This window comes from Canis aureus, chromosome 15 (assembly GCF_053574225.1).
Source record: "Canis aureus isolate CA01 chromosome 15, VMU_Caureus_v.1.0, whole genome shotgun sequence".
In the NCBI taxonomy this organism is placed as follows: domain Eukaryota; kingdom Metazoa; phylum Chordata; class Mammalia; order Carnivora; family Canidae; genus Canis; species Canis aureus.
The window spans coordinates 51,474,071-51,501,426 of NC_135625.1; the positions used below are offsets into that span (position 1 = coordinate 51,474,071).

Sequence of the window (27,356 nt, forward strand, 5' to 3'; positions counted from 1 at the left end):
GGCTGGACTTCCCTGGCAGCGTGGACCCGTCGGACCAGAAGAAGACAGCGTGCTATGATATTGACGTGGAGGTGGAGGAGCCACTGAAGGGACAGATGAGCAGCTTCCTCCTGTCCACAGCCAACCAGCAGGAGATCAGCGCTCTGGACAGTAAGGTGGGGCCAGAGCCCAGAACTGGAGTGGGACATTAACCCAGAAATGACAAAATACAGACAACAGACAAGAGCGTAGGCCTATGGAGAGATGAAGGGGGCAGGTGGCCCTTCCCTCGCTACTTGGGAGTGCTGCCCATCCCCCCTTCCTGGGGACTACAGAGGCAGCAGCGACCTGAGGGATAGCCCTTCAAAGAACAGATGGCAGCAGATCCCAACCCCCACTCGCCCCCCTCCTCCTTCCCCTCCTCTCCCACATCACCATGGCCAGGTGAAAGTGTCTGTCTTTCTACCTGTAGATCCATGAGACGATTGAGTCCATAAACCAGCTCAAGATCCAGAGGGACTTCATGCTAAGCTTCTCCAGAGACCCCAAAGGCTACATCCAAGACCTGCTCCGCTCCCAGAGCCGGGACCTCAAGGTGAAGGGGACTCAGGGAGCACTGGATGGAAGACAAGCATATCGGGAAGACAGTAAATGTTGTTACATGGGGGCTGGAGGGGGTCTGGGCACAGGGCTGACCCCACTGCTCCCTCCCAGGTGATGACAGATGTGGCAGGCAACCCTGAGGAGGAGCGCCGGGCTGAGTTTTACCACCAGCCCTGGTCCCAGGAAGCTGTCAGCCGCTATTTCTACTGCAAGGTGTGGAGGGGCCCGTGTACCTCAGGCCTTCCCTCCCTCACTCCAGGAGAAGCCTCCCTTCTCAGCCACGTCTGTGGCCCTTGCCACTCCACCAACCCCCTCGCCGCGGAGGAGCCCTCCCTGCTCCCAGAGGCTCTTCCAGGGTGGCTGGGTGGGACTGTCCTGTCACTCACCAACAACAGCGTAACCCTGCTACTGCTCTTATTTCTCTAAAGATCCAGCAGCGCAGGCAGGAGTTGGAGCAGTCACTGGTTGTGCGCAACACCTAGGAGCCCCTGTGAATGACCACCGCTGTGGGCCTCTGGGCCCAGGCCCTGTCCCCAAAGCTCTGCCATCACTCTTCTGACACGTGCCGGGTGAGGCAGGGGAATGATTAAAGGTCATGCATCTGAGAGCGGCCTTGTGTGTCATTGGCAACTGGGGAGGAAGGACAGGGGGAAGGCGGTGGGTCCCTCTGGGAAACCCCCCCCTGTCCCAGATTCTTCTCTTTACTCCATTTTCCCTAGACCTAAAAACAGTTTGGCAGAAGACGCTTTTAATAACATTTTCTTATTAAAAAAATACAGCAACAAGCTCTCCATCTGTCCATCCATTTTGCCTCACCCTTCCCAAGGCTGGCAGACAGGGGAACTCCATGGAGGGGCAGGGCCCCGGGGCCTGCTACGTGCTGTTGGCCTGCTCCTGCTCAAACAGCGCCATGGCCAGCTGGGCCCGGCCCCCCAGCCCCTCCAGGTTGCTGAGGCGGCAGCGGTGGTAGAGCTCCTCGCTGAGCCGTGGGCTACAGTCACGCAGGGCGAACTTCTGCACCAGCCCTGGCTCCACGGCCCGGAAGAGGTGGAGCCCTGAGAACCGGAGGAAAACATCCATCACCTCCAGCCCCTCCAGGGCTTCCTCCTCTTCCTGGCCTGCCAGTTCACCAGCCAGCCGGGCCCGGGCCGCCAGGTAGTCGGCATTGTAGAAGCAGCCCTCCGCAGAAGCCTGTCGGTCAAACCTGCCTCCTACAGGAGCCCCCCGGGAAGGGTCGGCACCAGGAGGGGACGGGGGGTCAGCACCAGCTCCTGGGGGCCCTGGGGGAGATCTCTGTGGTGCCAGGGCAGGGTTGAACTCCTGGAAATGCACTGGGAAGAAGGCCTGCCAGCCCGAGATGGCATTCATCCGGCAGCGGTTGAGGACTTCGGGCCCAGGCCTGGTCCACACGGTGGTAAGGAAGAAAAGCGTATCCACGGGGTGCTTCTTGGAGACCACGTCCATGAGCCGCACCTGGGAAGGGGCCTCTGCGCGTACAGCGAGCCAGGCCAGCCTGGTCCCAGGGTACCGTCGCTCTAACTCAGCCGCTGCTGCCTTCACCCCCAGGAATGGGTCTGGGGCCCCTCGGCCACCTTCCCGAGGTCCATAGACCAGCAACAGGGTAAGCAGAGCGTGCTCTCGAGGCTCCAGAACACCGGCTGCAAAGGCCTCCAGGAAAGCAAGGGCCGCAGTGGCTTCGGCTGCCAGGAGCGGCAGCACCAGCTGCACACGGGTGGCCTCGGTGACGTAGGGCATGGGCAGGATCTCCACCCGGCTCAGCGGTCGCAGCAGGCTGACCCTGCGCGCCAGGGCCCGCCGGTGCCCGCGCTGCGTCACGGCTTCCAGCAGGAGGTCCAGGGTGTACTCCATGCCCCGTGCCGGGTCGAAGCGCCGATAGCCATTGAGCAGCCGCTGCTTCTGAAAGCGCAGGCGGGGCTGGTAGCGCCGGTTTAGCTGCTCCAGAGCAGTCTCCACAGCGTCACCCACATCGGCCCTGTTGGCCCCCTGCAGTGGGCACTTGGGGGACCCATCTGCACAGGAGAAGGTATGCTGCTCTGTGAAGTAGTCCCAGCCCAGCACCTCAAATCGGGAGTGTGGTGTGAAAGGGGCTGGGAGCCCAATGGGCCAGCTCAGCCCTGCCTCGCCCTCGGGGGTCAGCATGGTCAGGTTCTGGATCTGAGCCTAGGGTGGGAGGGACGCACAGTTAGTGCCCTCTGGGGAGTCAGGGCTTGACCCGGCTCTAGCATTCTGGGCTCGGAGCTCTGTCCTGACTCTGTCAACACACAGTGAGGTGCCCCTGCACTAATCGATGAATTCCCTTTCCATTCTTGTCTGTAAAATGCAGAAAGCATATGAATCATACATAGCTAACACAGCTGCTGTGAAAAGGACGAGGTGGGAAATGTGCTTTTGCAGAGGTTAGAGCCCCTCAGCCTTTCTCTCTCATACCCACAGTACACCTTCCTCATCACGGCACCTGTGCTTTTTCACCCGCACTCCACTTCTCACAACCCTCACGATCAACTGGAGCGTTTGTCCACATCTACCCTTGGGCTTTTTAAGGATAGTGCTGGAATTTAGGGACTTCTAGGCTTCTGCTTCTTCAGGGCAGAGGCATTATGGGAAAGGAACTAAAACAGTCATGTCTAAGCGCTGTACCCAGCCCCGGTCCTCAGAGTGCATCTGCAAACCCTTTTAACTGCATCCAAGTTGTGCCAGGAGCTTCTCTTATGGTTGAACTGGGTCCCCATGGGCCCCTCCTCCTTGGAGTTGTTTAAACTTAGGTATGGTCGGCCTCCTTCTACCTCGTCAGCCTCCCTGTTCACTCAGCTGCCCACTCACTGTGACCCTGGACAGCTGAAGCTCCCTCTGACCTCCAACCACGGACCCAGGCTCACCTGCAGTTGTTCTATCTCGCCGTACGCTCGCTCCAGCTCCAGAGCGCTGAAGCGTTTATGGAGCTTGTACATGAGGGTTCCCTCGGAGACGGGGTGCACTGCAAAGGCACTCAAGAAAGCCGAGCTCCCCTCCTTCTCAGGGTCCCTATTTTTGGCCAGTTCAAATGAACGATACTGCTGCCCCTAAAGGGACCAATCAGATCAATCAAAACCACACATGGAGGACTGCCTATCCCAACCACCCTTAACCGGACTCCACATTCGCACCTGTTGCTGCCACAGAATGGGGACGGGAGGGTGGGGAGCAGGAGCTCACTCCAATGTCCCCTTCTACTTGGCCTCTCACCAGTTTGGGGAAAAAAATCTGAAGTAGGCAATTAAAGATGCCCTCTTTGCCCAAAGAATCCCACTTTCTCAAAAGAATGAAAGCCATGAGTCAGAAAATACCCCCACTACTCTGGTTTACCTTACCTCTCCAGGACAGTAGCCATCTCTCAGACATTCCCAGATCATTTATGACCGTGTGTGTGTCAGGGGAGGGGGCAAAGGGCAAGGGGGCCGATGGGAGCACCTTTCTACTTTGCTCAGAGGGTCCCTGAGAAGTTGCCACTTTTGACAGTCCCAGGGTTCTAAGCCAGGGTCAGTGGCCAGGAAGGACAAAACCCCAAGGTGCTGCTGGGAAGGAGCCAGCAGCACCCACCCTGGAGATCAACCACTCAGATACTACAAATTGTTGGGGACTGAGATTGACTTGAAAGGGCCGTCACCTGGTGCTGTGAGACACAGCCGATGCCCAGAGAGTCGATGAGGCAGCGGCCAAGCCACTCATCAGGACGGGCACTGAGAATGTCTCCTCGGCAGCCATCCAGATGTGGCCGCAATCGAAGCAGGAGACTCCGTGACAACAGGTAGCCAAAGCCCCCATGGCAGTACCGGGCCTGCTCGCCTGCGCCAATAAACTCCTCTGCTCGGCCCAAGTACAGGTCTTGGTTGATGCTGAGATGGCCTGCAAGGGCTGCCAGGCGGGGGGCCTGTACATACGTGTCATCCTGCATGATGAAGAACCAGTCGTAGTCGGCCCCAAAGTGTGTGTGGAGGTGGCGCAGGGTCTCTGACATGAGCCAGGCTGGCCGTTCATCCCCGTGAGATACCACCTGCATCCCTGCAGGAGTCCGGGCTCCTCGCTGCCCCGTGAAGTACAGTAATCGAGGGAAGTGGTGGGCCACAGTACGGTTGACAGCCACAGCCAGAGTGGATAGGGTAGCCCTGGAAGTCAGCACAGCCACCAGCAACCGCTCCCGAGAGCCCAGCTCTGTCTGGATATACCGAGTCCTATGGAAGGACCAACATGCCAGGGGTCAACTCCTTGACCTTTAGGATCCAGCATATATATTCCTCTAGGAATGAATGAGCTAGGGCTGAGAAGGGAGAAGAGACCTCCTCATCAATATTAATGAGCTACTACAGTGAGCATCCACTGACACTGGAATTCATTTGGGGAGGGGTCTACTAAGGATGGATTAGATGGTTATTAGATGGTTAGATGCAATTCCTGTCCTGTTTCAGAACATCCAATACTAATTTAACACTGATGGGTGAGACCTTCTCAAACCTGAGAAGGGAAAGAAGAACAAACCGTGATGGGTAATAGGGTAAAGAATCACCCTAGGAACCTAACATTATTACCACTGAAGGCAGAGGCAAGGCCTTAGAGCCGCACTGAAGTGGTGTTTGAGGACCATGTACACACATAGCTCTCACCTGAGCACCTTCTTATAGGGCTTGTTGGGATCCCTGTAGTAAGGGACAATCCGGGGTTTGAAGTCTTCATCACTTTGGTCGAGTCCAGTTCTTGAGTCTGGATTATGTGGCACTCCTGGTTCTCTCACAGCTTCTACACAAGGATCTTCTCCCTCACCCTGGATCCAGGAAACCCGCAAGAGGCTCAGGCTGCATCCCAGAGACAGCCCTAGGATGAGGGGCAGTGCTGGTCGCAGCAGAGCCAACAGGGAGCTCAGTCGCATGGTGGTAGGCCCTGCCATATGCATGCCCCAGAGGGCACAGCCTCAAGGATCAGTCGATAGGTTGATGGGCGTCAGGCCAGTAGCAGGCCTATGGTTTTAACCAGGAAACCTGGGGGCAGTGAAGTCGACAACAGAGCAACAGAGAAGGAAGGTCTGCTTCTAGTCCCGGCATCCCCAGGAAGCGTATGCCTGGGCTTTAGTCCTCAAGGTGCCACATTTAACCCTCAGCCTAAATGGCAATACGTATTACAGTCAATTTCACCCACTAATGGCATTATGGTCTGTCTTCCAGAAAAAGGAGGAAACAAACTTAATCCTGACAAATCTAATGCAAAAAGGAGAACTACACACGTCCGTAGACTGGATCTAAGGTGAGACAGCAGCAGCTGATAAAGAAGGAGTTGGGGAAAAGCACATGCTCCATCAAAATAACAGCCCCAACTACAAGAGCCTGCCTCAGTAGGCCTTCTTCAAAGAGCACCTCGCTGGGCGCATGTTTCTCATTCGATTTACTGAAGAAGCTGCTGACTAGCTATTGAAAGGCCAGCACTGCGGAAGGGTTAAGGGCCTCTTTCTACTCTACTCCTGAGTTTAGTTAAGGGAACACACAGCTAGAATAACCCCTCCTCCCCAGCGAGGGTGTCCAGGAGCCGCCGGCATGGTGCAGAGTTCTGCGCACCCCCAGGAGGTGGACAGATACGGTGACTCAGCACTGAGAGCCTCTCAGAGGAGCACAACGGCTGATGAGCCTCTCAGAGGAGCACAACCATTCTGCAGGGCAATTCTTCTCTGAGGCCCAGCTGCTGAGAGCCTGGCGCCGTCCACTTTCTTCTGAGAGGAGACAGGAAGCAAATGACAGTAACTCTGGCTGTGTGCGCAATTCGGTGCCTGGCTTTACCGGGGCCCCCAGGTACCCAAGCCAAACCAAAGTGGGAGGACGAGAAGCAGCTAGAGACAACACCGGGGTCCTGCGACCTTCGGTCCTTCGGACGTGACCGCTGCCAGGACGAGGGCCCCTGCTCTACTTCTCGGCGACCAAAGACCAAGTCTAGTCCTAGAAGGAAGGCCCAAAGCGAGTTTTAGCCGTTAGTCTCAAAACGGAAACAAAACCGGCTGCGTCACGGAGCAGTCGAGGAGGGGCTGGGGGCTCAGCTCGGTTTGCCGGTTTGCTGGGGTGGAGGGATGCAGGTCGCGGTGCGGGAGGAAGGCAGAGACCCCGCTATCAAAGGCCCTGCCAGCGCCGGCGGGCGAGGGTCGGCATGCACACCCCGAGGCCCACGGGGGGAGGCCCTGCAGCAGGGCCAGGACGGGCGGCGGACCGGCAAAGCGCAGCCAGGTGTGGCCGAGGCGGCCAGCGCCGTGCCGGGGAGCGGGGGCGAGGGCGTGGGGGCGGGACCTGCTCCTGCCGTCTGGGGCGGCGCCCCGGTCGCCCCCGCAGGGGGAAGGGTGGGGAAGGGGGAACAGACCCCAGTGCCGGGCCGAGGCGCCGGTTCCGCCGCTGCAGCCGCTGCAGCCGCTGCCACCTCACAGCCCGGCCCGCGCCTTCCTCTTCCGCTCGCCGTCAGTCCCCGTCTCTATGGTGACCGCATCCGGTCGCGCGCCCCGCCCCCTCCCCGCACTGCGCAGCCGCCGAGGGGTGACGTGGCTGCCCTGCCAGGCGCCCGCCCCCCGCAGAACCCGCGAGCGGCCCCGAGGGTGCGCGGCACCTTCAGCCTCAACTTTTATCTGCCTCGGAGATAAAATGTCCCTCGCCTCAGTGGGCGCGCTTCTGCCTCCTGGACGACTTCTCCCGTCATCCGCCGAGTTATTTCAGAAATGTTTGCTGCTTGCTTGCCAAGTTGCGGACCGGCGTTGAAAGCACGGAGCGAACAGGTGGTAGACGAGCCGGGCATGGTCCCTGCCCTCGGGGAGCCGAGAGCGGGGGGAGGCAGGCGTTCCACACACACCGACAAGCCAGAAATATCAACAGGTAGAAATGAAATCGCAGCCTGTCATAGGTACCGCTGCAAGAAAGTAGAGCCCAGCGGAGAGACACGACGGGAAGAATTAAACTAGATGGGGAATTTAGGAATGCTGAGATCCCAAGATTCAGTCAGGTACCTTGACAGAAAGTGGAGAGTTTTCCTGTGTAGGCCCTAAGAGAGGAAGGATGCTGCCCCAGGGAAGGCTGGAGGGCAGGCGGGCCCTTCCAAAGACCACTGCGGGTTCCCTACCCGGGAGGCACATCCCCAATAGGCAATCTGCAAGTGTGGGAGCGATCCCGTCCTAAGGTTGAGAGTAAGAGCCAAGAATGCTAGGTATCCTGCACTTTGCAAGACAGTGTCACACAAAAGGATTCGTTCAGCCCCCACAGCTTTCAAATATCCTCCTAATAAACATTCATGTAAGCGGGGGGGGGGGGGGGGGAGGAGGTGGGGGGGGGTAGAGGGGAGAGGTTATCATTAATCCTTGAGCCTGTGTTTTATATATAGAAACAAAATAATTTTGCAGGGTTGTAGTATGTGCTGAATTTTCAAGAATGTAACTATTATGTAAATGGAAGGGAAATAGTACTTTGTTTCATTCAGGAATTTACTAAGTTACTGTTTTGGAGGACTATGTCAGGGACAGCAGTGTTCTCCTGGTGTTCAGAGTGTCTACATTTGTACTGTCACATGCAAGATGATCCTATATACAGGTACAAACATGACTGTTTTCTAGCATAGTAAAATAATTACTGGAAAGGATTTCCTTTTCTTCTGTTACAGTTAAGACCCATTTATTTTTTTTTAAATTACGTGTGTAGGTTATATCACTTATGAACTTATTTCAAATACTAAAGGGGTGTTATTTTAAAGGAAAGTTTGCTATTAAAAGGAAATATTGGGGCTGGTAGAGTTAAGAACCACCATTCTAGGAGGTATATAAGATAGAAGTTACCAACATTTGTTTTCCTTTACCGTGTTTTGGTCTCATCCTTAGTTAGACTGCAATTTGATTTCCCCTGGGCAACTGGCACATAATAAGTGGTAAGTGAATGATTTGTTAGAATAGACTGGGAAGCAGAGTAGGGATGCTCACCTTGACCCTGGAAGGTACAGGTTCCAGACCAGCATTGTCCAACAGGAATATAATGTGAGCATTCCTGTCCAACAGGAATAAAATGTAATTTTAAATTTTCTGCTAATCACATTTTTAAAAAGGTTAAATTAATTTTAATATATTTATTATATTGAATATACCAAAATATCATTTAAACATGTAGTCAATATTAAAAAGTTGAGATATTTTACATTTTTTCCACACACAGCATCTTTTTCTTTTTTTGTTTTTTTGTTTTTTTTGCTTTGTTTTAATTCCAGTATAACATATAATGTTATATAAGTTTCAGGTGTACAATATAGTGATTTGACAATTACATACATTATTTAGTGCTCATTATGATAAGTATACTCTTAATCCCCTTCACCAATTCCACCCATCCCTCCCCCCACCTACTTTCAGGTAACCACCAGTTCTCTGTAGTTGTCTGGTTTTGTCTCTTTTGTTCTTTGTTCCTTTATTGTGTTTCTTAAATTCCACATGAGTGAAATCATCTGGCATTTATCTTTCTCTGACTTCAGGTAGCATTATATCCTTAGATCTATCCATGCTGTTGCAAATGGCAAGATTTCACTCTTTTTTTGTGGCTAATATTCCACTGTGCACATATATCAGATTTTCTCTATTCATCTATCTGTGGACACTTGTATTGATTTTGTATCTTGGCTATTGTAAATAATGCTGCAGTAAACATAATAATGCTGTGTATATCTTCTCGAATTAGTGTTTTTGTTTCCCTAGGTAAATATCCAGTAGTAGAATTACTGGATTTAATAGCTTTTCTATTTTTAATATTTTGAGAAACCTCCGTACTGTTTTCCACAGTGGCTATACCAGTCTGCATTGCCACCAACAGTCCACAAGAGTTCCTTTTTCTCTATGTCTTCACCAACACTTGTTTCTTGCATTTTTTATTTTAATCATTCTGACAAGTGGGATGTGGTTTTGATTTGCATTACCCTGATGAATAGTGATGTTAAGCATCTTTTCATATATCTGTTGGCCATTTTCTTCAGAAAAATGTCTGTTCATGTCTTCTGCCACTTTTAAAATTAGATTATTTGGCGTTTTGTGGTGTTGAGTTATAGAAGTTCTTTATATATTTTACATATTAACCCCTTATTGGATATATCATTTGCAAATATCTTCTCCCATTCAGTTGTCTTTTTGTTTTGTTTATGGTTTCCTTTGCTGTGCAGACGCTTTTTATTTTGGTGTAGTCCCAATAGTATTAATATTGCTTTTGTTTCTCTTGACAATGGAGACATACCTAGAAAAATGTTTCTATGGCTGATGTCAAAGAGATTACTGCCTATGTTTTCTTCTAGGAATTTTATGCTTTCAGGTCTTACGTTTAGGTCTTTAGCCCATTTTGGGTTTATTTTCTTGTACCATGTAAGAGAGTGGTCCAGCTTTTTTTTTTTTTTTTTTTTTTTTTTTTGCATGTAGCTGTCCACTTTTCCCAAAACCATTTGTTGAAGAGACTTTTTCCCATTGCATATTCTTGCCTCCGTCTCCACATGCAGTCTTTGAAACCGATAGTTATTTTACACTTACAGAGCATCTCAATTCAGACTAGGTGCATTTCAAGTGCTTCACAGCCTCATGTTGCTAGGGACCACCATGTTGAACAACACAGTTCCAGACCTTTCTCCCTTCTAAGTTACTAAGTATCTAGGTAATTCTGGATGAGACATCTCCTTCTTTGGGTCTCAGTTTCTTCATATTTTATTTATTTTATTCACTTATTTTAAAATATTTTACTTCTTTATTCATGAGAGACACAGAGAGAGAGAGAGAAAGAGAGGCAGAGACACAGACAGAGGGAGGAGCAGGCTCCATCCAGGGAGCATGACGTGGGACTCAATCCCAGGTCTCCAGGATCAGGCCCGGGGCTGAAGGCAGCGCTAAACCGCTGAGCTACCCGGGCTGCCCTATTTTATTTTTTTAAATAGGCTCTATGCCCAACGTGGAGCTTGAACTCATGACCCCAAGATCAGGAATTGCATGCTTCACTGCTGAGCCAGCTAGGCACCACTGTTTCTTCATATTTTATTTTATTTATTATTTTATTTTATTTTATTAACATTTTATTTATTTATTCATGAGAAACATAGGGAGAGAGAGAGGCAGAGAAGCAGGCTCCATGCAGGGAGCCCAATGCCGAACTCAATCCCAGGACTCCAGGATCACGCCCAGGGCAGAGGGGAGGCGCTAAACCTAAACCGCTTAGCCACCCAGGGATCCCTGTTTTTTCGTATTTTAAATAGAGTCCAGACCAAATGTTTTTCCTTCCAGAAGTGACCTGTGATTTTTCATACTTAGCCAGTTCTTTTCTTCTCCTCTCTACCCACATCTCTCTTCCATTTTCCCATTCTTTCCCCATCCCAGGTCTGTTCCCTGCAAAAGATCAAAACCCTAGGTGAGAATGGCAGAACTTCTACATGGCCAACAGTTCGAAGCCACTCGCTGTGCTGAGGGAGACTCTGCCCAGCAACTGCTGATCATGGGGAATCGTGGATGTGATTGGTTGCTATGTGGGTGGCTTCAGAGAAGTAACTAGTTAATCTTTCTCTGGCCATCCCAAGCCATTTTACAACCCAGAAGATTCCAGCCTCAAATCCTGGCATTGTCTTCTACCAGCAGGGCTGTTTTATTAACAGCTCTGTGTTTTTGTTCCTAATCTGCAAAATGTTTTGTAAGTGGCAGGGTGTGTGTGTGTGTGTGTGTGTGTGTGTGTGTATGTATTAAATGGGATAGCATAAATGTAAGAGCATAATAAACGTTAGTTCTCTGTAACCTGTAACTTGCCTGTAACCACACATTTTAATGAGGCTGGGAGAGGGAGACATATTGTTGACAGTGCTCCCAAGAAGCTATGTGCTTGGATGAGTGATTTTATGTGATCCACAACCATATTTAACTGCTTTACTTCATAAAGAAAGGCTTTGCAGGGGCACCTGGGTGGCTTAGTTGGTTAAGCATCTGCCTTCGGCTCAGACCATGATCTTGGGGGCCCTGGGATTGAACCCCATGTCAGGTCAGGGCTCTCTGCTCAATGCAGAGTCTGCTTTTCCCTCTCCCTCTCTGCACGCTCTCTCTCTCTCTCAAATAAATAAATCTTTTTTTAAAAGGCTTTGCAGTTAACAATTGTCTATGTTCTTTACCTAAAGCAATGCTTTTGCCGATAGTAGATGCTTGATATTTGTTAAATGTATTAAGTTAAATAAATATCTAGTGCATACTTCAATAAAAATTCTACTAGTAGCAGAGTTCAGCCTAGCAGAACTCTAAGTAATAATTAGCCTATTAAAAAGAATTAAATTCTAATCTAACAACTACATGAGGTAAATACTATCATTCCCATTTTACAGAGGAGTATGTATTTTGCCCAAGGTCACCCGCTGTAAAGGTGGGGTTTGAATGAAGCAGTCTGCCCCCCAGAATCCACTCAGTTATGCTATGTCGAGTGTGGTCCCCATCTAGGTACTCCAGCAACATGCATAAGCCACTTCTTTTGTGGCACTTATCACATGAATGTCATGGTCTCTTTACTTTTTTTTTTTTTTTTTTTAAGATTTTTCTTGAGAGACAGAAAGAGAGGCAGGGGGAGAAGCAGGCTCCATGCAGGGAGCCGGATGCGGGATTGGATACCAGAACTTCGGGATCACTCCTTGATCAAAGGCAGATGCTCAGACGCTGAGCCACCCAAGGATCCCCCTCTTTTTGTTTTAAACAGAGGTGGTGGCACTTTTGGAGAATGTGCTCAAAGGAATTAAAAGCTTCATTTGCCTCCTCCAGCTGTGTCACCGACCCTGAAGCACCAATGATCAGAAGCCAGGAGAAATAACGGATCACAAAGGGTCTGCCTTCTATTTGAGGCTACTAATTTAGGATTTACGGTGCAGGCGATGAGAAGCCCGTGAAGGATTTTAAAGAGTAAGACTCAAAGAGAAAGTGCAACGTTCCACGTGTAACTAGTGACACAGCTAAACTCAGGAAAGGGGTCTTTCTTCTTTCTTTCACCTTCAGAGCTCTTACCACCAGACTTACATAGCTTTGATGAAAATCAAACCATTCTGGAGTGTGTAGGCTGAGCGGCCAAGGTTCAGGAGCAACGTTCGGCACCCTTCAAAAGTTTGGTTAACACTGGACCAGCCTCTAAAATCGCGGTTCCATAAAACGAGGACGCCTTTCTCTCAAGAGGAATTCCGTCCTTCGCATCATCTTCGTCGCGACGTGCCTCTTCCTCCGCCCCCTCCTCCCAGTCGCCTCACTCTTCCTCCTCTTCTCTCCCCATTGTTCCGACCGGCTCCCCCCTGACGCATGCTGGGAAGGGTAGTCACTCTCCCTGCTCTTTGGGCCGGCGGGGCGGCCCTATACACTCAGTATCTGCACAGAACGCCACAGATTCTGCGAGGTGGGGTAAAGCCTGGAAGGCCCACCCCCTCAGCCGAGGAGCAGTCTGGGAGTTGCAGTTTCTAGGCCCCAAATCGCGCAGGCTGGCTGGGGCTCTTGGACTCTAATTCCGCCATCCTCGCGCACCCTGATGGCGTCACGCGGGCCCGCGAGGCCCCTGCGACAGGCGGTAGTTCTCGAGGAGGTGTCTCCGCCCTAGCCGCCGCGACTAGAAAACAACACTTCCCAGGAGCCTGCGCGGCGGCGCGCCGATAGCCGCGCGATGCCGTGATTGGCTGGTGAGCCGGCCGCACGCGGAGGAGCCCAAGGAGCAGCTCTGTTGCGACAGAGGCCGAGCGGCGAGGCCCAGTGAGTTGGGGGAAGGGGCGCCGGGGGGAGGGTGCTGGCCGGTGAAGGGGGTGGGGGAGGGAAGAAGAGAAGAGGGAGGAGGGACGGAGTCGGGATGGAGGAGGCTGCGGAGAAGAAAGGGCCGAGGGAGAGACGCTGACGGGCGGGGGCTGGGGGAAGTCCCGAGGGTAGCGAGTGAGGAGACCCCGAGGGGACTCACCGAGGGGGAAGACGAGTGCGTCCCGGGAAGAAGCTGGGCCCGAGGGCTAGGTGGTGTGGAGGGGGACCACGGAGCGGAGGACTGAGGCGGACGGGAGGAGGAAGCCCGGGAAAGTGAGGCGGCCGGCTGGAGCGCCGAGCGCCAAGTTGTGGGGAAACCGGAGACGGGGACCTCTGCCGAGGGGGCAGAACCTGGTCCCTAACTGGAGGCCCTGAAAGGAGGAGCGTTTCCAGAGTGAGGCAGTCCGTGGGGATTGGTGGACAAAGCCCGAGGGAAGAGATGTTGAGATTAGAAGAGCGGCCGAGGACCAGAATTGGCTTGAGAGACCCTGACAAAATTTGGAGCGGCTAGGCATGGGTGGAGCTGGGTATCCGAAGCTTGGTAGGGAAATTCCTGAGCGGGATGGAGCAGGGCCCAGGCGTTCTACCGCAAGTTCAGGATTTGGGGTGTTTGCCTTTCCTCAGACTCCCTGTAAGAACACTTTCGTACCCCTGTGGTTCATCACCATGCCCTCTGACCTGGCCAAGAAGAAGGCAGCCAAAAAGAAGGAAGCTGCCAAAGCACGACAGCGGCCCAGAAAGGGACACGAAGAAAACGGAGATACTGTCACAGAACCACAGGTGGCAGAGGAGAAAAGTGAGGCCAATGGCCGAGAGACCACAGGTGAATTGAGGGAGATGAGGGTTCCTGGGATGGTTGCTACCACTTAACAGATGCCCAAACTGGAGTCAGAATCCTGATGCTGGGGGGCGGAGGGGGAGGGAATTGGAAAATACATATCTGATGCCACGGAACTTTCCATGATGAACCAAACTGATAGAGTTGGAGCTTGTGCTGTCTTGTTATTGATCAGGGAAACTGAACACAAGGTTCTCACAGACCCAGTGGGAGACAAACGTTCAGGTATTGTGCTACCTTGCTGCTGTGTGTGCTAGCCTGAAGAAGAGGTCAGTTCCTTGCCCCTTTGCTCAGTTTCCATTTCTACACATGGCGGTCAGTGTGCCAGGTTCTTTGCCACATCATACCTCCGTCCTTCCAGGGGCTGTGACTCTACGAAAAGAGAAACTTATGAATTGCTTTATGGATTTTTCCTGGGAGAGAGCTGCTCTTCTGTTATTTATATCCTGGGAGGTTACTTATTGAGCACTTCTCAAATGTTCGACACCATGCTACATAAGTGATGCACTTTGAACAGTCTGATAACGTACAGCCAACCTAGGGAAACATGACAGTGTGTGATACTGAATTTCCCAGGCCTTTGGCAGTCTATTCCTAGCCTTCTTTCCTGCCCCTCCGAAAGCTCCCCAAACAGACCTAGTCCATCCAGACTATTATTGTCCCTTGACTAGTCGTGATATATTTATCCTTTTACACTCAGGTTCTAATACCACAATTTTTGTGCTGGCTATGTTTGACATTTCTCCCAGGGCCAGCTCAGGATAGCAGAACCTTTCCCATCAGACCTGACCTTTAAAATAGTAGCATTCATGATACCTCTGTGCCGTCATATTGTGTTACTTTTTATGTTGTGTGTTCTGTTCCTTCATCTAAATTGTTTATTCTTTGAGTGCAGGGACCATGTATCTTGGGTAATACTTTTTTGTAGGACTAAACTTGCAGATGGAGATACTCAGTAAATGTTTGAAGAGAAGAGCAAAATTACTAATGCAAGTCATAACAGATAGGAATTCAGAAAAGGGGGAATTAAAAGTGATTGAGAGGAGAGAGTTAAATGGTAGGAATTGTATCCAAAATAGGAATTATGAAAGAAGCGACGCCTGGGTGGCTCTGGTTAAGCATCTGCTTTGGCTCAGGGCGTGATCCTGGATTCCCAGGTTCAAGTCCCACATTGGGCTCCTTGCGTGGAACCTGGTTCTCCCTCTGCATGTGTCTCTGCCTCTTTCTGTGTCTCTCATGAATAAGTAATAAAAAATATATATATTTTAAAAAGAATTATGGGAGAAAGCTGGTGCAGTAAGGTCAGGCCATGGGGAAGTTTTGTTCCTGGCTAGAGTAGTAGAGGATTGTCAAGTTGAGAATGATGGGAGTGAATGAGGTGGCTGAGTTGTGATCTCTAAAACAGAGAAGCAGGGTTCCCTCTAGGCTCTCAGGAACTGTGATGAAGCAATATCCATTATCAGCTCTGCAGGTATGTCATCAGCTCTTTCTGGCTGAATTGGAAAGGTAGCAAAATGAATCCTATCTGAGATTATTGTCCACTGTTCCCATTACAAATTTCTTGTTCACTTTTGTTTCTAGGAAAGTAGGATTTCCAGGGCACTGACTGGTATCCCCATCTCAGTAATAGGAGAACATTGGTTTTCACCTTGCTTCCTCAGGAAGCTGCTGTTCTGAAACATGACATCTGTTTTCTTTCCAAGCCTCTTAAAACATTTCTTCATGCCAGGGACCTGTGTCATTTCTGCTCTGTCTCTCAAGACTGGGTCCTCTCTCCTTTCTGAGTTTGAGATCACTTGGTGCTGCAGGTCACCATTCTCCAACCTTTGCTGATTGCCATTGTCTCATAGTCCTTAAGTAGTAAGTTATGGAAAGATCGAAATAAATATCAAAGAAAGGGACCTCTGGAAAAAAAGAAAAAAGAAAGGGACCTCTGACAGCTTACCCTTCTTTAGAATGTGACTTCAGGACAGACACAAGTTCATCCTGTCTTCTTGAGGAGTGAGTAGAAAGAAACTTGTGAAGTCTGTTCTCTCTGATGTTTATTCCAGAATCCCTTTTCCATTTTTTCAGTGCTGTTCGCTTGTCTTTAAGTGACAGATGTTTCCTAGGATGCTGTAGGCAGAAAATGAGGTCTGTATTAAGTCTCTTATTTTTTTAAAAAGGTTTTATTTATTTATTCATGAGAGACACAGAGAGAGAGAGAGAGAGAGAGGCAGAGACACTGGCAGAGGGAGAAGCAGGCTCCATGCAGGAAGCCCGACGTGGGACTTGATCCCGGGTCCCCAGGATCACGACCTGGGCTGAAGGTGGCGCTAAACCACTGAGCCACCCAGGCTGCCCAAGTCTATTACTTTTGAAGGTTGGGAGGTGACTTGGGTCCTAGATGCTGTAAATTAGAAGAGGTCAGGAGAAGAGGGTATATAGCTTTCTCATAATTTTGATCTTCCTCTTGCCTGAGCAAATGGAGATCTAGACCAGGGATCGGCAAACTTTTTCTATAAAGATCCAGATAGTGTTTATAGCTTTGTGAGCCATATGGTCTCTGTGCAGCTGTTCAGCTCTGCCATTGTAGTGGAAAGCAGTCACAGGTACTATGCAAATGATGAGTGTGGCTGTGTTCCAGTAAAACTTTATAAAAACAGGCAGTTGGCCTAATCTGGCCAGCTTTGTTTTAAGCCACACACCCCTCCCCCAAGCTAAGAATGATTTTCTACTTTTTTTTTTAAGTGGTTACTTTTAAAAGTCTTGATTTTGCCACTTGGCCCGTAAACCCTGAAATATTTAGCATCTGACCCTTTAAGAAAAATTTTACCAATTCCTGATCTAGATCATGAACTCTTCTACTCCCATCTTCTCAGCATCTAGAATAGGGGTTAATATGAAGCGGAGATGTGGGAAGCCTGATAACCACATAGAAAAGAGACTGGAAGTTCCTTTATTCAGTGAAAACAAAAACTTTGATCTCCAGTCAAAAAAATACTCATCAAGCACTTATTTATAACACAGTGTACTGGGAACTGAGGTGGACACGGAGTGCCTGCCATCTGTCTAGAGGAGCAGTCCCTGCCCTAAATGTTGGCTCCTTGAAGGTAGAGCAGGGTTAGCACCATGGTGGGTAATGGCATGAGCACTAGTAATCGCCTGACAAGATGCGGTATTCAGAGAGTGACCAAATCTAACCACCACACACCCTGTCTTGGAATTGCTGCCCCCAAGGAGAGAGCTCTCTCCACCCCTTACTCCAACTTTCTTCCTCCTGAGGACAAACACATAGTCTTTTCTCATTTCAGGGATTCTGTACAATTGCTAAGGGAACATAGGTGAGAATAACAGGCTAATAAATCAGCAAATTCTTGTAGTAGTGAAACCTGATGCATAGTTCCTGACTCCTTCCCAAAAAAAGGTAAATAGATCACCTTATTCTCTTTTGGAAGAAGCTTACCAGGACTCCCTCTTCCCCCATTTCTGTCCCACTTTGTAGGTACTTTCCTTTATGGAAAGGTAGTATAGTGACATTGTTAAGATTACCTGGTTCAGATTCTGGCTCTGTCACTAACTAGCCTTTTTTAGCTTGCCTGTGTTATTTAACCTCTTCACTTATAAAGCAGGAATTATATGTATCTTATGTGTGTTGTAAGGATTAGTTAGATGGAGAATGATGATGTAGCATGGTCTCAGGTACAGAGTAAACTCAATATTGATTAGCTATTAATAGTACAGTTCTTCTCAGGCTAAAGATTTATTCATGCCTGAAAAACCACAAAGGCACAACAGCCCATGGTCAGTTTGTATCTCTGTAACCCTCCAGGTTTGGGAACATCTGGTTTTCCCAGCCTTGGCTCTGCCTGTGTTGATAACTTTGTACATTTTCTCACACTGGTCTCTTCTGTGCTGTTAAGAAGCATATCTGGAATATGGAATTCTACTAGGTCATGGAATAAGAGAATTGGACTTCTCTAGTATCTTCATTTCTTTTGGGTTTTAGGACTAATTCTTTAACACATACATATGAAGGAAAATTGGGAGTTCTAGCCATTCCCCTCATGCATTTGTCATTTAAGAACAAGAGAAGTTAGAATTAAAAGAACAAGTTGTGAAGTAAGACGCAGTCCATGAAAGGAGGGTATTAGGACAGATCTATATACAATGTACACACTCTAAAGCTTGTGAAACATCGGAGTCAGCTCCACTTGATCCTGAACCCAGGTCCTACAGGGCATGCCTTTTTCAGCATTTGGGTCTTTGTATGATAACATTTAGTTACCTAAGTAAGGAGCAAAAGCCACAGATGCCCAAACAGGGACTCGAACAGTGGACCCTCAGTTTAAAAGTCTGATTCTCTACTAACTGAGCTGTGTGAATGCTCTTGTAGTGCATGGGTTTTAGTGCAAAGGCAGGGTTGGTCTTATCTTCTTCCCAAACTTCTTTTCTGTCTCCAGAATTGGATTTGCTGACCAAGGAACTAGAGGACTTTGAGATGAAGAAAGCTGCTGCTCGAGCTGTCACTGGTGTTCTTGCCTCTCACCCCAACAGTACTGATGCCCACATTATCAACCTCTCCCTCACCTTTCATGGTCAAGAGCTGCTCAGCGACACCAAACTGGAATTAAACTCAGGCCGTCGTTATGGCCTCATTGGCTTAAATGGAATTGGTGAGGCCCTTGGAAGGCGAGGTGGGAGGTATCTCTCCTTGGCTCGTCTGTCTCTCAGCAAGTATTTACTTAGCACCAGCTATGTGCAAAGCAAGGAGTTTACAATATGGGTGGGAGACCACATATGTCCAGGGAAAAGGAGCTAGCAGTACAGAGCAGTATGTGGTAAGTACCACATGAGTAGTTTCAGACAGTAGGTGCTGGAGAAGTGGGTGGGAAGGGCAGGAGTGGTGGTGTGTGAGGCCACTGTAAGAACTGACTTCACCGAGGAGGGGTGGGACAAGAACTGATGGAAAGTTGGAAAGGTAGCCCAAGAAAGCAGGGGGTGGGGGTAAGTAATAGTAGGATTTGAACAAATGAAGGAAGGAAGGTACTCAAAGTGGTGAGGTCATGGTTTGGCTGGAGTTGAGGAACTGATACAGGGGAATGACAGACAGAACTGTACTGAGTATCCTCTTCCCATTCTTTACCTGCCCTTCTCAGGAAAGTCCATGCTGCTCTCTGCTATTGGGAAACGGGAAGTGCCCATCCCTGAGCACATTGACATATACCATCTGACTCGGGAGATGCCCCCTAGTGAGAAGACACCCTTGCAGTGTGTGATGGAAGTCGACACAGAGCGAGCCATGCTGGAGAGGGAAGCTGAGCGGCTGGCTCACGAGGATGGTAGGGTTCCAGACCTAGGGGTGGGTGTGGGCTTCCTCCCAGAAAGGCCTAGGGAGCCTCATGAGCCATTCACTGCCCGTAGCTGAGTGTGAGAAGCTCATGGAGCTCTACGAGCGACTGGAGGAGCTGGATGCTGACAAGGCGGAAATGAGGGCTTCCCGGATCTTGCATGGACTGGGTTTCACGCCTGCCATGCAGCGCAAGAAGCTGAAAGACTTCAGTGGGGGCTGGAGAATGAGGGTTGCCCTCGCCAGGTGAGTTCTTCCTCCTTCACCCTCTGTAGCTCCCCGTTTCCCTCAGGGTTGAATGCTTACTCCAGTGGAACTATTTAGAACAGAGGTCAGTGATCAGTAAGTGCCAGACAAGACATGACAAAAATACGAAGTGAAGGGGGGGGTGGAATGCTTGGGTCAAGGAGTGAGCTTCCTGACCAAAGTGATCATTGTTGGATTTCTGTTTGAGAATCCTAGGATCAGCCCGAGGTAAGATGTTAAAGTAGGTCCATTTATTTCTTCCCGACTCCCATCCTATCTTTTTTTGTGATTTAGTCCTAATCCTTGCTATGTAAAGATAAAATATTAGGCAGCTATTAAGAAATGTGTCCTTTACCCTCTTGTGACCTGGACCCAAAGCAAGTTTATATAGACCATCATTCCCTCAACAGTCCCCCCAGAAAGTCCCCAGTTAAATAGGTGGCTTCTTCACCCCACTATTCTAAGTGAACTGGTGAGGTTTGATAACCTTTAGCAAGACTACCTATATATGCCCTAGACCATGAAAGCAGTGATTCCAAGTGCTAGTAAGGATTAGCTACCTCTGGTTCACCTAGGGAGCTTTTAGAATTAGATTTCCTAGCTGCTTCTTTATATCTGTGCAGTTGGAATACTGGAATTTGGTGCCTAGAAATCTTATTTCTAAAAAGCTCTGCAGTGTGGTAATTTGCAGGTATGGGAATCAGAATCAGTGCTATCCCCTTGTTTCTGCTGACTGGGATTCCACCTAAGAAGAGAACATTTTTTGGTCTCCTTGCTGGCAACCCCATCAGATAGATTTAACTTGAATACTTTTTGCTTTAGCAATTTATTTCCTCTGTCCTTTTGTCTTCCTGATGGTGACCAACTTCAGCGTAAGACTTGGAAGACTTGTAAGGACTTTTATAACCTTATCATCTAACTGTACCATCCCTGTGCTTTTCAGCCCTGTTTTCTGCCCTTTCATCTCAGCTCTTCAGCTCTGGTTTGTCTCCTTGTTCTTCCCTTTCCTCTCCGGTATAGACCTAGAATTGATTTCAGGACTCAAGCCAGGCCTGACCAGGGTTGCAGGTAGCAGGCAAGGCAGTCCTTCCTGTGTAGCACCCAGCAGACTGAGGGGCTCTGTCTCCTTCCCTATCTTTCAGAGCCCTCTTCATTCGGCCCTTCATGCTGCTCCTGGACGAGCCCACCAACCACCTGGACCTCGATGCTTGTGTGTGGTTGGAAGAAGAATTAAAGACGTAAGGGGGTGGGGATGGGAGTTGGGAGTGGGCAGGTCCCCGAAGGGGGAGTTGAGCAGAGTCTAAAGGAAATGGATGCCTGGAAACCGCAGTAATAGGAGAGCAGTGAGAAAAGGAATTGATACAAGGCCAGCTGAAGGCCAGATTGAAAAAGTGGTAAGCACCTTTAGGGCAGGCCATTTTGTTTGATTGGTTATTTTTAGCCTGACATGTGTGAGTTGTTTTTTTTTAATTTTCGTGGTTCTTCCCATTTAAAATACAACACCTTCATACTTCACACTTGTTTTTAGATAGTATCTTTCTCTTAACCGTATTTATATACATCATGTAAAGAGGGAACTCCCGCTTAAGGTCATGATGCAGTAACATATGGCTAAAGAGCTGAATAACCTGGAATATTGAACCAACTCTGAGAGCAGGCTTTTAGTGGTCTCTGCAATCACTTGGTACCATCTTTGAAAAAGCAGAGTATGGTAATGTTCATCACACCTGTTCGGTTCTTCCCACCCACGGTTTTAGAGACATTCATGGATATGTTTGTGTACATAAGCTTATTTTTACCATCACTGTTAAATCTCCATTCTGCTGAAAATTAAAACAGAAGAAACTCAGACTGAAAAAGCATCAAAGTGTCATTACAGATGGATTGTGCCCTAGTGGGCACAATCCTGGGTGGTTGCTGGGAGCTGGGAATTGCCATTAAATTTAAAGGGTATTCAGGTGTAAGGATGGGAAAAGATGAAGGTTTTCTGGGTCTCTCAGTTCTGTTGTGGACCATCACGGTTTTGAGCACCTCCCTGACTCTTCTCCGGCTTTACAGTTTTAAGCGTATCCTGGTCCTCGTCTCCCATTCCCAGGACTTTCTGAATGGTGTCTGTACCAACATCATTCATATGCACAACAAGAAACTGAAGTATTACACGGTGAGTAGGCCCCAGCTTCTCCACAGCAACCTCTCTACTTATCAGCTCCTTGAAGCTCTCCTTTAAAAAAAACAAAACAAAACAGACTTAGGAGCCGTTTTCTACCTATTGCTATAAAAAGATGTGGACAAGGAGTCCTGCAGCGTGTTCTATTTTAGTCTCAAAGTGGTTGCTCTCAGGTTGTAGGCCATTGATTGGCAGCCTGTGTACATGATGTGTGTTTGCCTTATGGTAAAGAGGTTGACTTTGCATGGTGCCCAGGCAGGCCCTACTGCTCCCTGCCTTCTTGAATAACTACTTGACTCTGCTTCACGACATCACATTTACACCTCCTTCCATGGAGAATAGGAGTTAGGATTTCAATAGCTCACTTTTCAGCCTTTTCATTTTCTATATTTCAAGGAAAGAAAGAAAATAGAAGTCCTTTTCATCTATACATACACTCACTATGGGAGTATTAATAATTTCTTACGTAGTCTTCCAGAGATTTCATGTATACTTGCAAAGTTTTGTAGGAAATTTCATGTATACATATCACAGCTGTAATGTTAATAATTGTTCTCTTCTGTAGATTGCTTTTACATTTTAGTATGTCTTGTAGTGCTATCCATATAAGTATGTATAGAGCAACCTCATTCTTTGCTATAATTGCCTAATATTTCATTATGTAGCTACCTAGTAACTTATTTGTCAGGCCCCTTTTGATGAATATTTATGTCAAGTCCAATTTTTTTCAGTTATAAACCATGGCAGTCCAATTGTGCAGTGCTTGCTGGTCCTAAATCTGATTGGTCTACTGTCTTCCCTTCTGGGTGCAGTTTCTATAGCCTTTATGGGGCTTCAGCCTCTAAGTGGGGTGAGGAGTGCTCTTGGAAGGCTGTGAGCCTCATGATACCCGTATGGCAGTTGTGGTCAGGGCTACTGCTAGTGCTGTGGGTGTCTTTATGGCTAACCTGAGAATTTGATCTGGAGTCCTGCTCTAAGCTAAGAGTGAGGAGCATTCGATTTGAAAGATCTCAGATTCTGGGTTAGGGTATACTTCGTTAATGTACTTCCTCTTTCCCTACTGCACAATCTTATACCCAGGGTCAAGTCAGATGCCATCCCACATCCCCCTAAACCCTGAGAACCAGGACTGAGGTTAAAGCTGCCTGCCTTGCCTGGCACATTTCTCTGCAGGGTAATTATGACCAATATGTGAAGACACGGCTGGAGCTGGAGGAGAACCAGATGAAGAGGTTTCACTGGGAGCAAGATCAGATTGCACACATGAAGGTAGAGCTGAGCGCACATTCTCCAGGAGAGTTGGATAAGGGTATTTGGGAAATTTAGGGGTGCTGGAAGTCAGGAAGAAGTTGTCATCAGTATTTACCCCACATTTAAGATGAGTCATTTTGCACCTGCTCATACTCCATGCCCCCTTTCTGGTCTCTTTCAGAATTACATTGCTAGATTTGGTCATGGCAGTGCCAAGTTGGCCCGGCAAGCCCAGAGCAAGGAGAAAACACTACAGAAAATGATGGCATCTGGACTGACAGAGAGGGTCGTGAGTGACAAGGTGGGTTCTCCTTGGGTAAAGTTAGTGCCCTAAGGTGAGGTGGATAAGACGCAACATAACTTAATAAATGCCCTCTTCTCTTCCTAGACACTGTCATTTTATTTCCCACCATGTGGCAAGATTCCTCCACCTGTCATTATGGTGCAAAATGTGAGCTTCAAGTATACAAAAGATGGGGTGAGTACTACTGTGTGGTTGGGAGGCTGGGGTGCATTTTACAAGATAAGCTGGGAGAGTCAGGAATTCTCTGTGAACCCATCCACTAACGCACGCGATACACAGGATATTTCAGGCGTAGTAGCTTAGGTGCCTTGTCCAGGGTCTCACAGTGGCCCCTTTTCAAGTACTAGGAAAGAAAACTCCTCAGCTGAGTTGGTGGGTGGAGCAGTGATTTGGGATTGGCTATGAGAGCTACCTCCCTCCTCCGCACTCCCACCTCTGGTGGTGACTGGGAACATGGTGGGGTTGGTACACCAGCCAGATAGATTAATGGATAACCTAGCCTCGTATCATCTCTCTCTCACACCCACCTCAGCCTTGCATCTACAATAATCTAGAATTTGGTATCGATCTTGATACACGAGTGGCTCTGGTGGGGCCCAATGGAGCAGGGAAGTCAACTCTTCTGAAGCTGCTAACTGGAGAGGTACAGTGTTAAGTTGGGCTGTGGGATTTCTAAGAGTAGGTGCTTACTGTGGGGAAGAGGGAGGGTGTGCAGGGACCACTACACTTGGAGGGTCTGAGCACCCTGGTGGTGAGCGAGCTGGCTTCAGGGATGGGGGATGTCACTGGCAATGCTGAAGTTTAGAGCTGTTTTCTTGGGAGGGATGGGAGGATGTGTGAAAGAGTGAGTGAGAGAAAACATGCATGTGCCTTGACATTTTTTCTTGTTTTCAGTTAGAGCAGTTAGAGGAACATCTGCATTTAGAGATAGGTTTTTGTTTGAAAAAACCTATGTTGTATATATGTCCAAGGTGCGTTCGATAGCAGACATTTAATTACTAAGTAGATGGTGTTGTATGCATCTTGGCTTTCCCTTGAGAACATATGTTTCAGTATAGCTTGCTAAATATTTTTAGAGTGGCCAGAGGTGATGATACAGGCTGTGAAGTGATGATACAGATTCTGTTTAGGAAGTTATACATCTTATTCAGTGAACATATGTTTATTTTCCTACTCTGCCTATGTCTGCTTTTGACTGTTTCCCTTACTATGTGCTTATCTTTCCACCTAATTTTTTTTCCTTTCTAGCTACTACCTACTGATGGGATGATCCGAAAACACTCTCATGTCAAGATAGGGCGTTACCATCAGGTAAAGTCCTTGGGGTATGGGATGGTGCCCAGGATGTGGGAAGGGGGCTGCATGTGACCAAGTCTGCTTTTGCTGACTTGAACAGGTACCTGGGTAGAGGTAGAGTTACTCAACAGTTAACCCAGGAGGGTTCCTTTTGAAGTGGGACACTAGTCACATCTGAGTGGATTCTTTTTTTCTTGTAGCATTTACAAGAGCAGCTGGATTTAGACCTCTCACCTTTGGAGTACATGATGAAGTGCTATCCAGAGATCAAGGAGAAGGAAGAAATGAGGAAGATCATTGGAAGATACGGTCTCACTGGGAAACAGCAGGTCAGTAGGAGGGAATGTGGGGACAACCCCAGATAACTGGGAGATTGTGGCTAAGTGGTCAGGGAACACTGTCCTAGTGACCCGGGTTTGGGAACTATCCCAAAATCTCCCCCCACCCCTTTATTTTTTAAAGTAGGCTCCACAGCCAACATGGGGCTTGAACTCATGACCCTGAGTTCAAGAGTTGTGTGCTCTACTAAAAAAGTGTCTTCCTTTGATTCTAGTATCCAAGAGAACCCACCAGCTTTCCTTTGCCCTAGTTACAGGTATTGGAGTATTGGAGTCTGTTTATGAGGGAGCGGCAGGGATAGCATGCCAGTCTCTGGCATGCTGTTGCCCAGATTAGTGAGATGAGCCATAGTGCTTGAGGGTGAGGGAAATTGAAACTTAGAAAACGAGTTCCTGGAATTAAATTTGGATTGAGGATCCACCGGATTGCTCCACTTAGTTATGATTTAAGTGCCGAGAGGGAGCAAGAGGTCTGGCCTAAGTGATGGCAAGTGCTTCGGGCTCCCGCATTTGTCCCTTACAGGCCTGAGAGGCTGGTAGCTGTGTCACCATCTCACTCTGACCGGTGGAATGGTGATAGCTGTAATGGAGAAGCTGTGGGGAGGGGCGAGTCACGCGGTGTGGCTGGAGTAACACCGGTTCTGTAATGTCACGGCCCCGCTCAGGTGAGCCCAATTCGGAACCTGTCCGATGGGCAGAAGTGCCGAGTGTGTCTGGCCTGGCTGGCCTGGCAGAATCCGCACATGCTCTTCCTGGATGAGCCCACTAACCACCTGGATATCGAGACCATCGATGCCCTGGCCGATGCCATCAATGAGTTTGAGGGGGGTATGATGCTGGTCAGCCACGACTTCAGACTCATTCAGCAGGTGAGGCCCCTGGCCGAAGCGGGAGTCAGAACAGAGGGCATCGGAGAATGTGGGCTGGAATGCAGCGCAGTTGGGGCACTTAAAGCGTATCGGATGTGGGAGGAGGTCTCAGGGCATAAGCAGCGTCATGAGGACCAGATTTTGTGGCTGAGAAACTTAGAAACCCCTATTGGAAATACTTCCTTTTTTTTTTCAGTGGTTACTTGGGGATGTTAGCCTGCTTGGCATTCGGCATCGTTAGCCAAAGTTGGTGAGGGAGTTGGGTCGAGAACAGGGTGCTTTTACCACTGCCCCAAGATTCTTCACAGAAATAGCAGTATACTAAGGAGGATTTGGATTGGAGGGCTACCACCAGTCATTGCTGGAAAAGCTTCATTTCTCTGAAGCTTTGGGAAAGAGGAGGTGGAGAAAAAGCTGAAGGTGAAGCCTCTCAACAGATCTGGCCCTGCTGGGGAGCTGGAGATGAAACACAGCAGGTCCTGGCTTGGAAGTGTCTAGACCTGCTGCTTACAGTACCCTTGGGTTAGGCATCCCAAAGAACCTAGAGACGGTGAAACTGTGAGCTGGATATGGGGCTGAGCGGTGGAGGTTTCTTCCTGGATTCGCCTGGCAGTGGTCTTCTGAGCAGGGACAGGGAGAGTGCTGCAGGATTATTAAGCCTAAGATTTGCTTTCTAGGTTGCACAGGAAATCTGGGTCTGTGAGAAGCAGACAATCACCAAGTGGCCTGGAGACATCCTGGCCTACAAGGAGCACCTCAAGTCCAAGCTGGTGGGCGAAGAGCCCCAGCTCACCAGGAGGACCCACAATGTGTGAGCCCCTGCCCGGGCTGGGCTGGGCCTCTGGGGCCACACTCCTGCATTGCTGCAATACCGCTCCCCAGCCCCCTCCCTGCCCCCACCTGCCTTAGCTGCACTCTGTGATCTTATCTACAGCTGGACAGTACCTGTCCGTCTCTTGTCCTTCCAGTTACTTTTGTCCATGTCTGGACTCGGCTGGCTGTTCTGCCAGCACCTTGCTGGTTACTGACCTGATAGTGATGCAGCCAGAGGCACCTGAGGGTTAGCCCAAGGGCCCACATCCTGGGTTGGCCTGTGAAAGAGCTTAGGGTCCTCGTCTGGGTTTTGGTGATGTTGGAGGAATACTCCCCAGCCCACCACCCCCATTCCTTTCTGCTTCTGGTTTGGAGCTCTGGACCAGGGCTTTAGTCCTGGTCGGTTTTTAAATAATTATTTAACAGTGTAACTTTTAGACCTGCGTGACATCTACAAAGTGTCCAATAAAGAAAGAAGAAGCCATGGTCCCTACCTTCCTTTTCTGGTCGCTGGG

General features: G+C 49.1%; 3 protein-coding genes across 14 annotated transcripts in view; 2 read left to right on the forward strand and 1 right to left on the reverse strand.

The window, feature by feature from the left end:
- SMARCD3 (SWI/SNF related BAF chromatin remodeling complex subunit D3) overlaps positions 1–1,187 on the forward strand; it is a 30,181-nt gene extending 28,994 nt beyond the window's left edge. For all 4 annotated transcript variants that reach the window (XM_077849638.1, XM_077849639.1, XM_077849637.1 and 1 more), the window contains 4 exons: positions 20–155; positions 452–574; positions 694–795; positions 1,011–1,187. In XM_077849638.1, coding sequence (XP_077705764.1) covers positions 20–155; positions 452–574; positions 694–795; positions 1,011–1,064 — 415 coding nt within the window. In that variant the 3' untranslated portion in view covers positions 1,065–1,187. The remainder of the gene's footprint in view (positions 1–19; positions 156–451; positions 575–693; positions 796–1,010) is intronic.
- Positions 1,188–1,313: 126 nt separating this feature from the next.
- CHPF2 (chondroitin polymerizing factor 2) lies at positions 1,314–13,217 on the reverse strand. 5 transcript variants are annotated; one of them, XM_077849630.1, is made up of 6 exons: positions 12,638–13,217; positions 10,906–10,984; positions 8,564–8,627; positions 4,247–4,811; positions 3,480–3,662; positions 1,314–2,763 (listed from the first exon to the last, which is right to left on the reverse strand). In XM_077849630.1, exons 3-6 carry the CDS (start codon positions 8,623–8,625, stop codon positions 1,456–1,458), a joined length of 2,118 nt encoding a protein of 705 aa, XP_077705756.1. In that variant the 5' UTR covers positions 8,626–8,627; positions 10,906–10,984; positions 12,638–13,217; the 3' UTR covers positions 1,314–1,455. The 5 variants fall into 5 exon arrangements, with proteins under 5 accessions (XP_077705756.1, XP_077705755.1, XP_077705752.1 ...); XM_077849629.1 differs by lacking the exon at positions 10,906–10,984; XM_077849626.1 differs by lacking the exons at positions 8,564–8,627; positions 10,906–10,984; positions 12,638–13,217 and adding exons at positions 5,241–6,557; positions 6,970–7,106.
- On the forward strand, positions 13,194–27,325 carry ABCF2 (ATP binding cassette subfamily F member 2). Of its 5 annotated transcripts, none has more exons than XM_077849633.1 (15): positions 13,194–13,351; positions 14,015–14,213; positions 18,671–18,883; positions 19,367–19,549; positions 19,632–19,803; positions 20,946–21,041; positions 21,862–21,964; positions 23,144–23,239; positions 23,403–23,522; positions 23,610–23,699; positions 24,058–24,168; positions 24,774–24,836; positions 25,022–25,150; positions 25,825–26,028; positions 26,706–27,325. In XM_077849633.1, exons 2-15 carry the CDS (start codon positions 14,057–14,059, stop codon positions 26,841–26,843), a joined length of 1,875 nt encoding a protein of 624 aa, XP_077705759.1. In that variant the 5' UTR covers positions 13,194–13,351; positions 14,015–14,056; the 3' UTR covers positions 26,844–27,325. The 5 variants fall into 5 exon arrangements, with proteins under 5 accessions (XP_077705759.1, XP_077705761.1, XP_077705758.1 ...); XM_077849635.1 differs by lacking the exon at positions 13,194–13,351 and adding an exon at positions 13,426–13,565; XM_077849632.1 differs by lacking the exon at positions 13,194–13,351 and adding an exon at positions 13,611–13,931 and having other exon boundaries at positions 13,989–14,213.
- Positions 27,326–27,356: the final 31 nt, after the last annotated feature.

Excerpts from the sequence above, each read along its gene's own strand:
- CHPF2 (XM_077849626.1), bottom strand. The coding sequence starts at position 5,527 with ATGCATATGGCAGGGCCTACCACCATGCGACTGAGCTCCCTGTTGGCT. Across the intron at positions 3,663-4,246 it reads GCTGTGTCTCACAGCACCAG|GGGCAGCAGTATCGTTCATT; the intron begins GTGACGGCCCTT and ends TGGTCCCTTTAG. Across the intron at positions 2,764-3,479 it reads GCGAGATAGAACAACTGCAG|GCTCAGATCCAGAACCTGAC; the intron begins GTGAGCCTGGGT and ends CTCCCACCCTAG.
- ABCF2 (XM_077849632.1), top strand. The coding sequence starts at position 13,904 with ATGGGTGGAGCTGGGTATCCGAAGCTTG. Across the intron at positions 14,214-18,670 it reads CAATGGCCGAGAGACCACAG|AATTGGATTTGCTGACCAAG; the intron begins GTGAATTGAGGG and ends TTCTGTCTCCAG. Across the intron at positions 24,837-25,021 it reads AGATAGGGCGTTACCATCAG|CATTTACAAGAGCAGCTGGA; the intron begins GTAAAGTCCTTG and ends TTTTTCTTGTAG.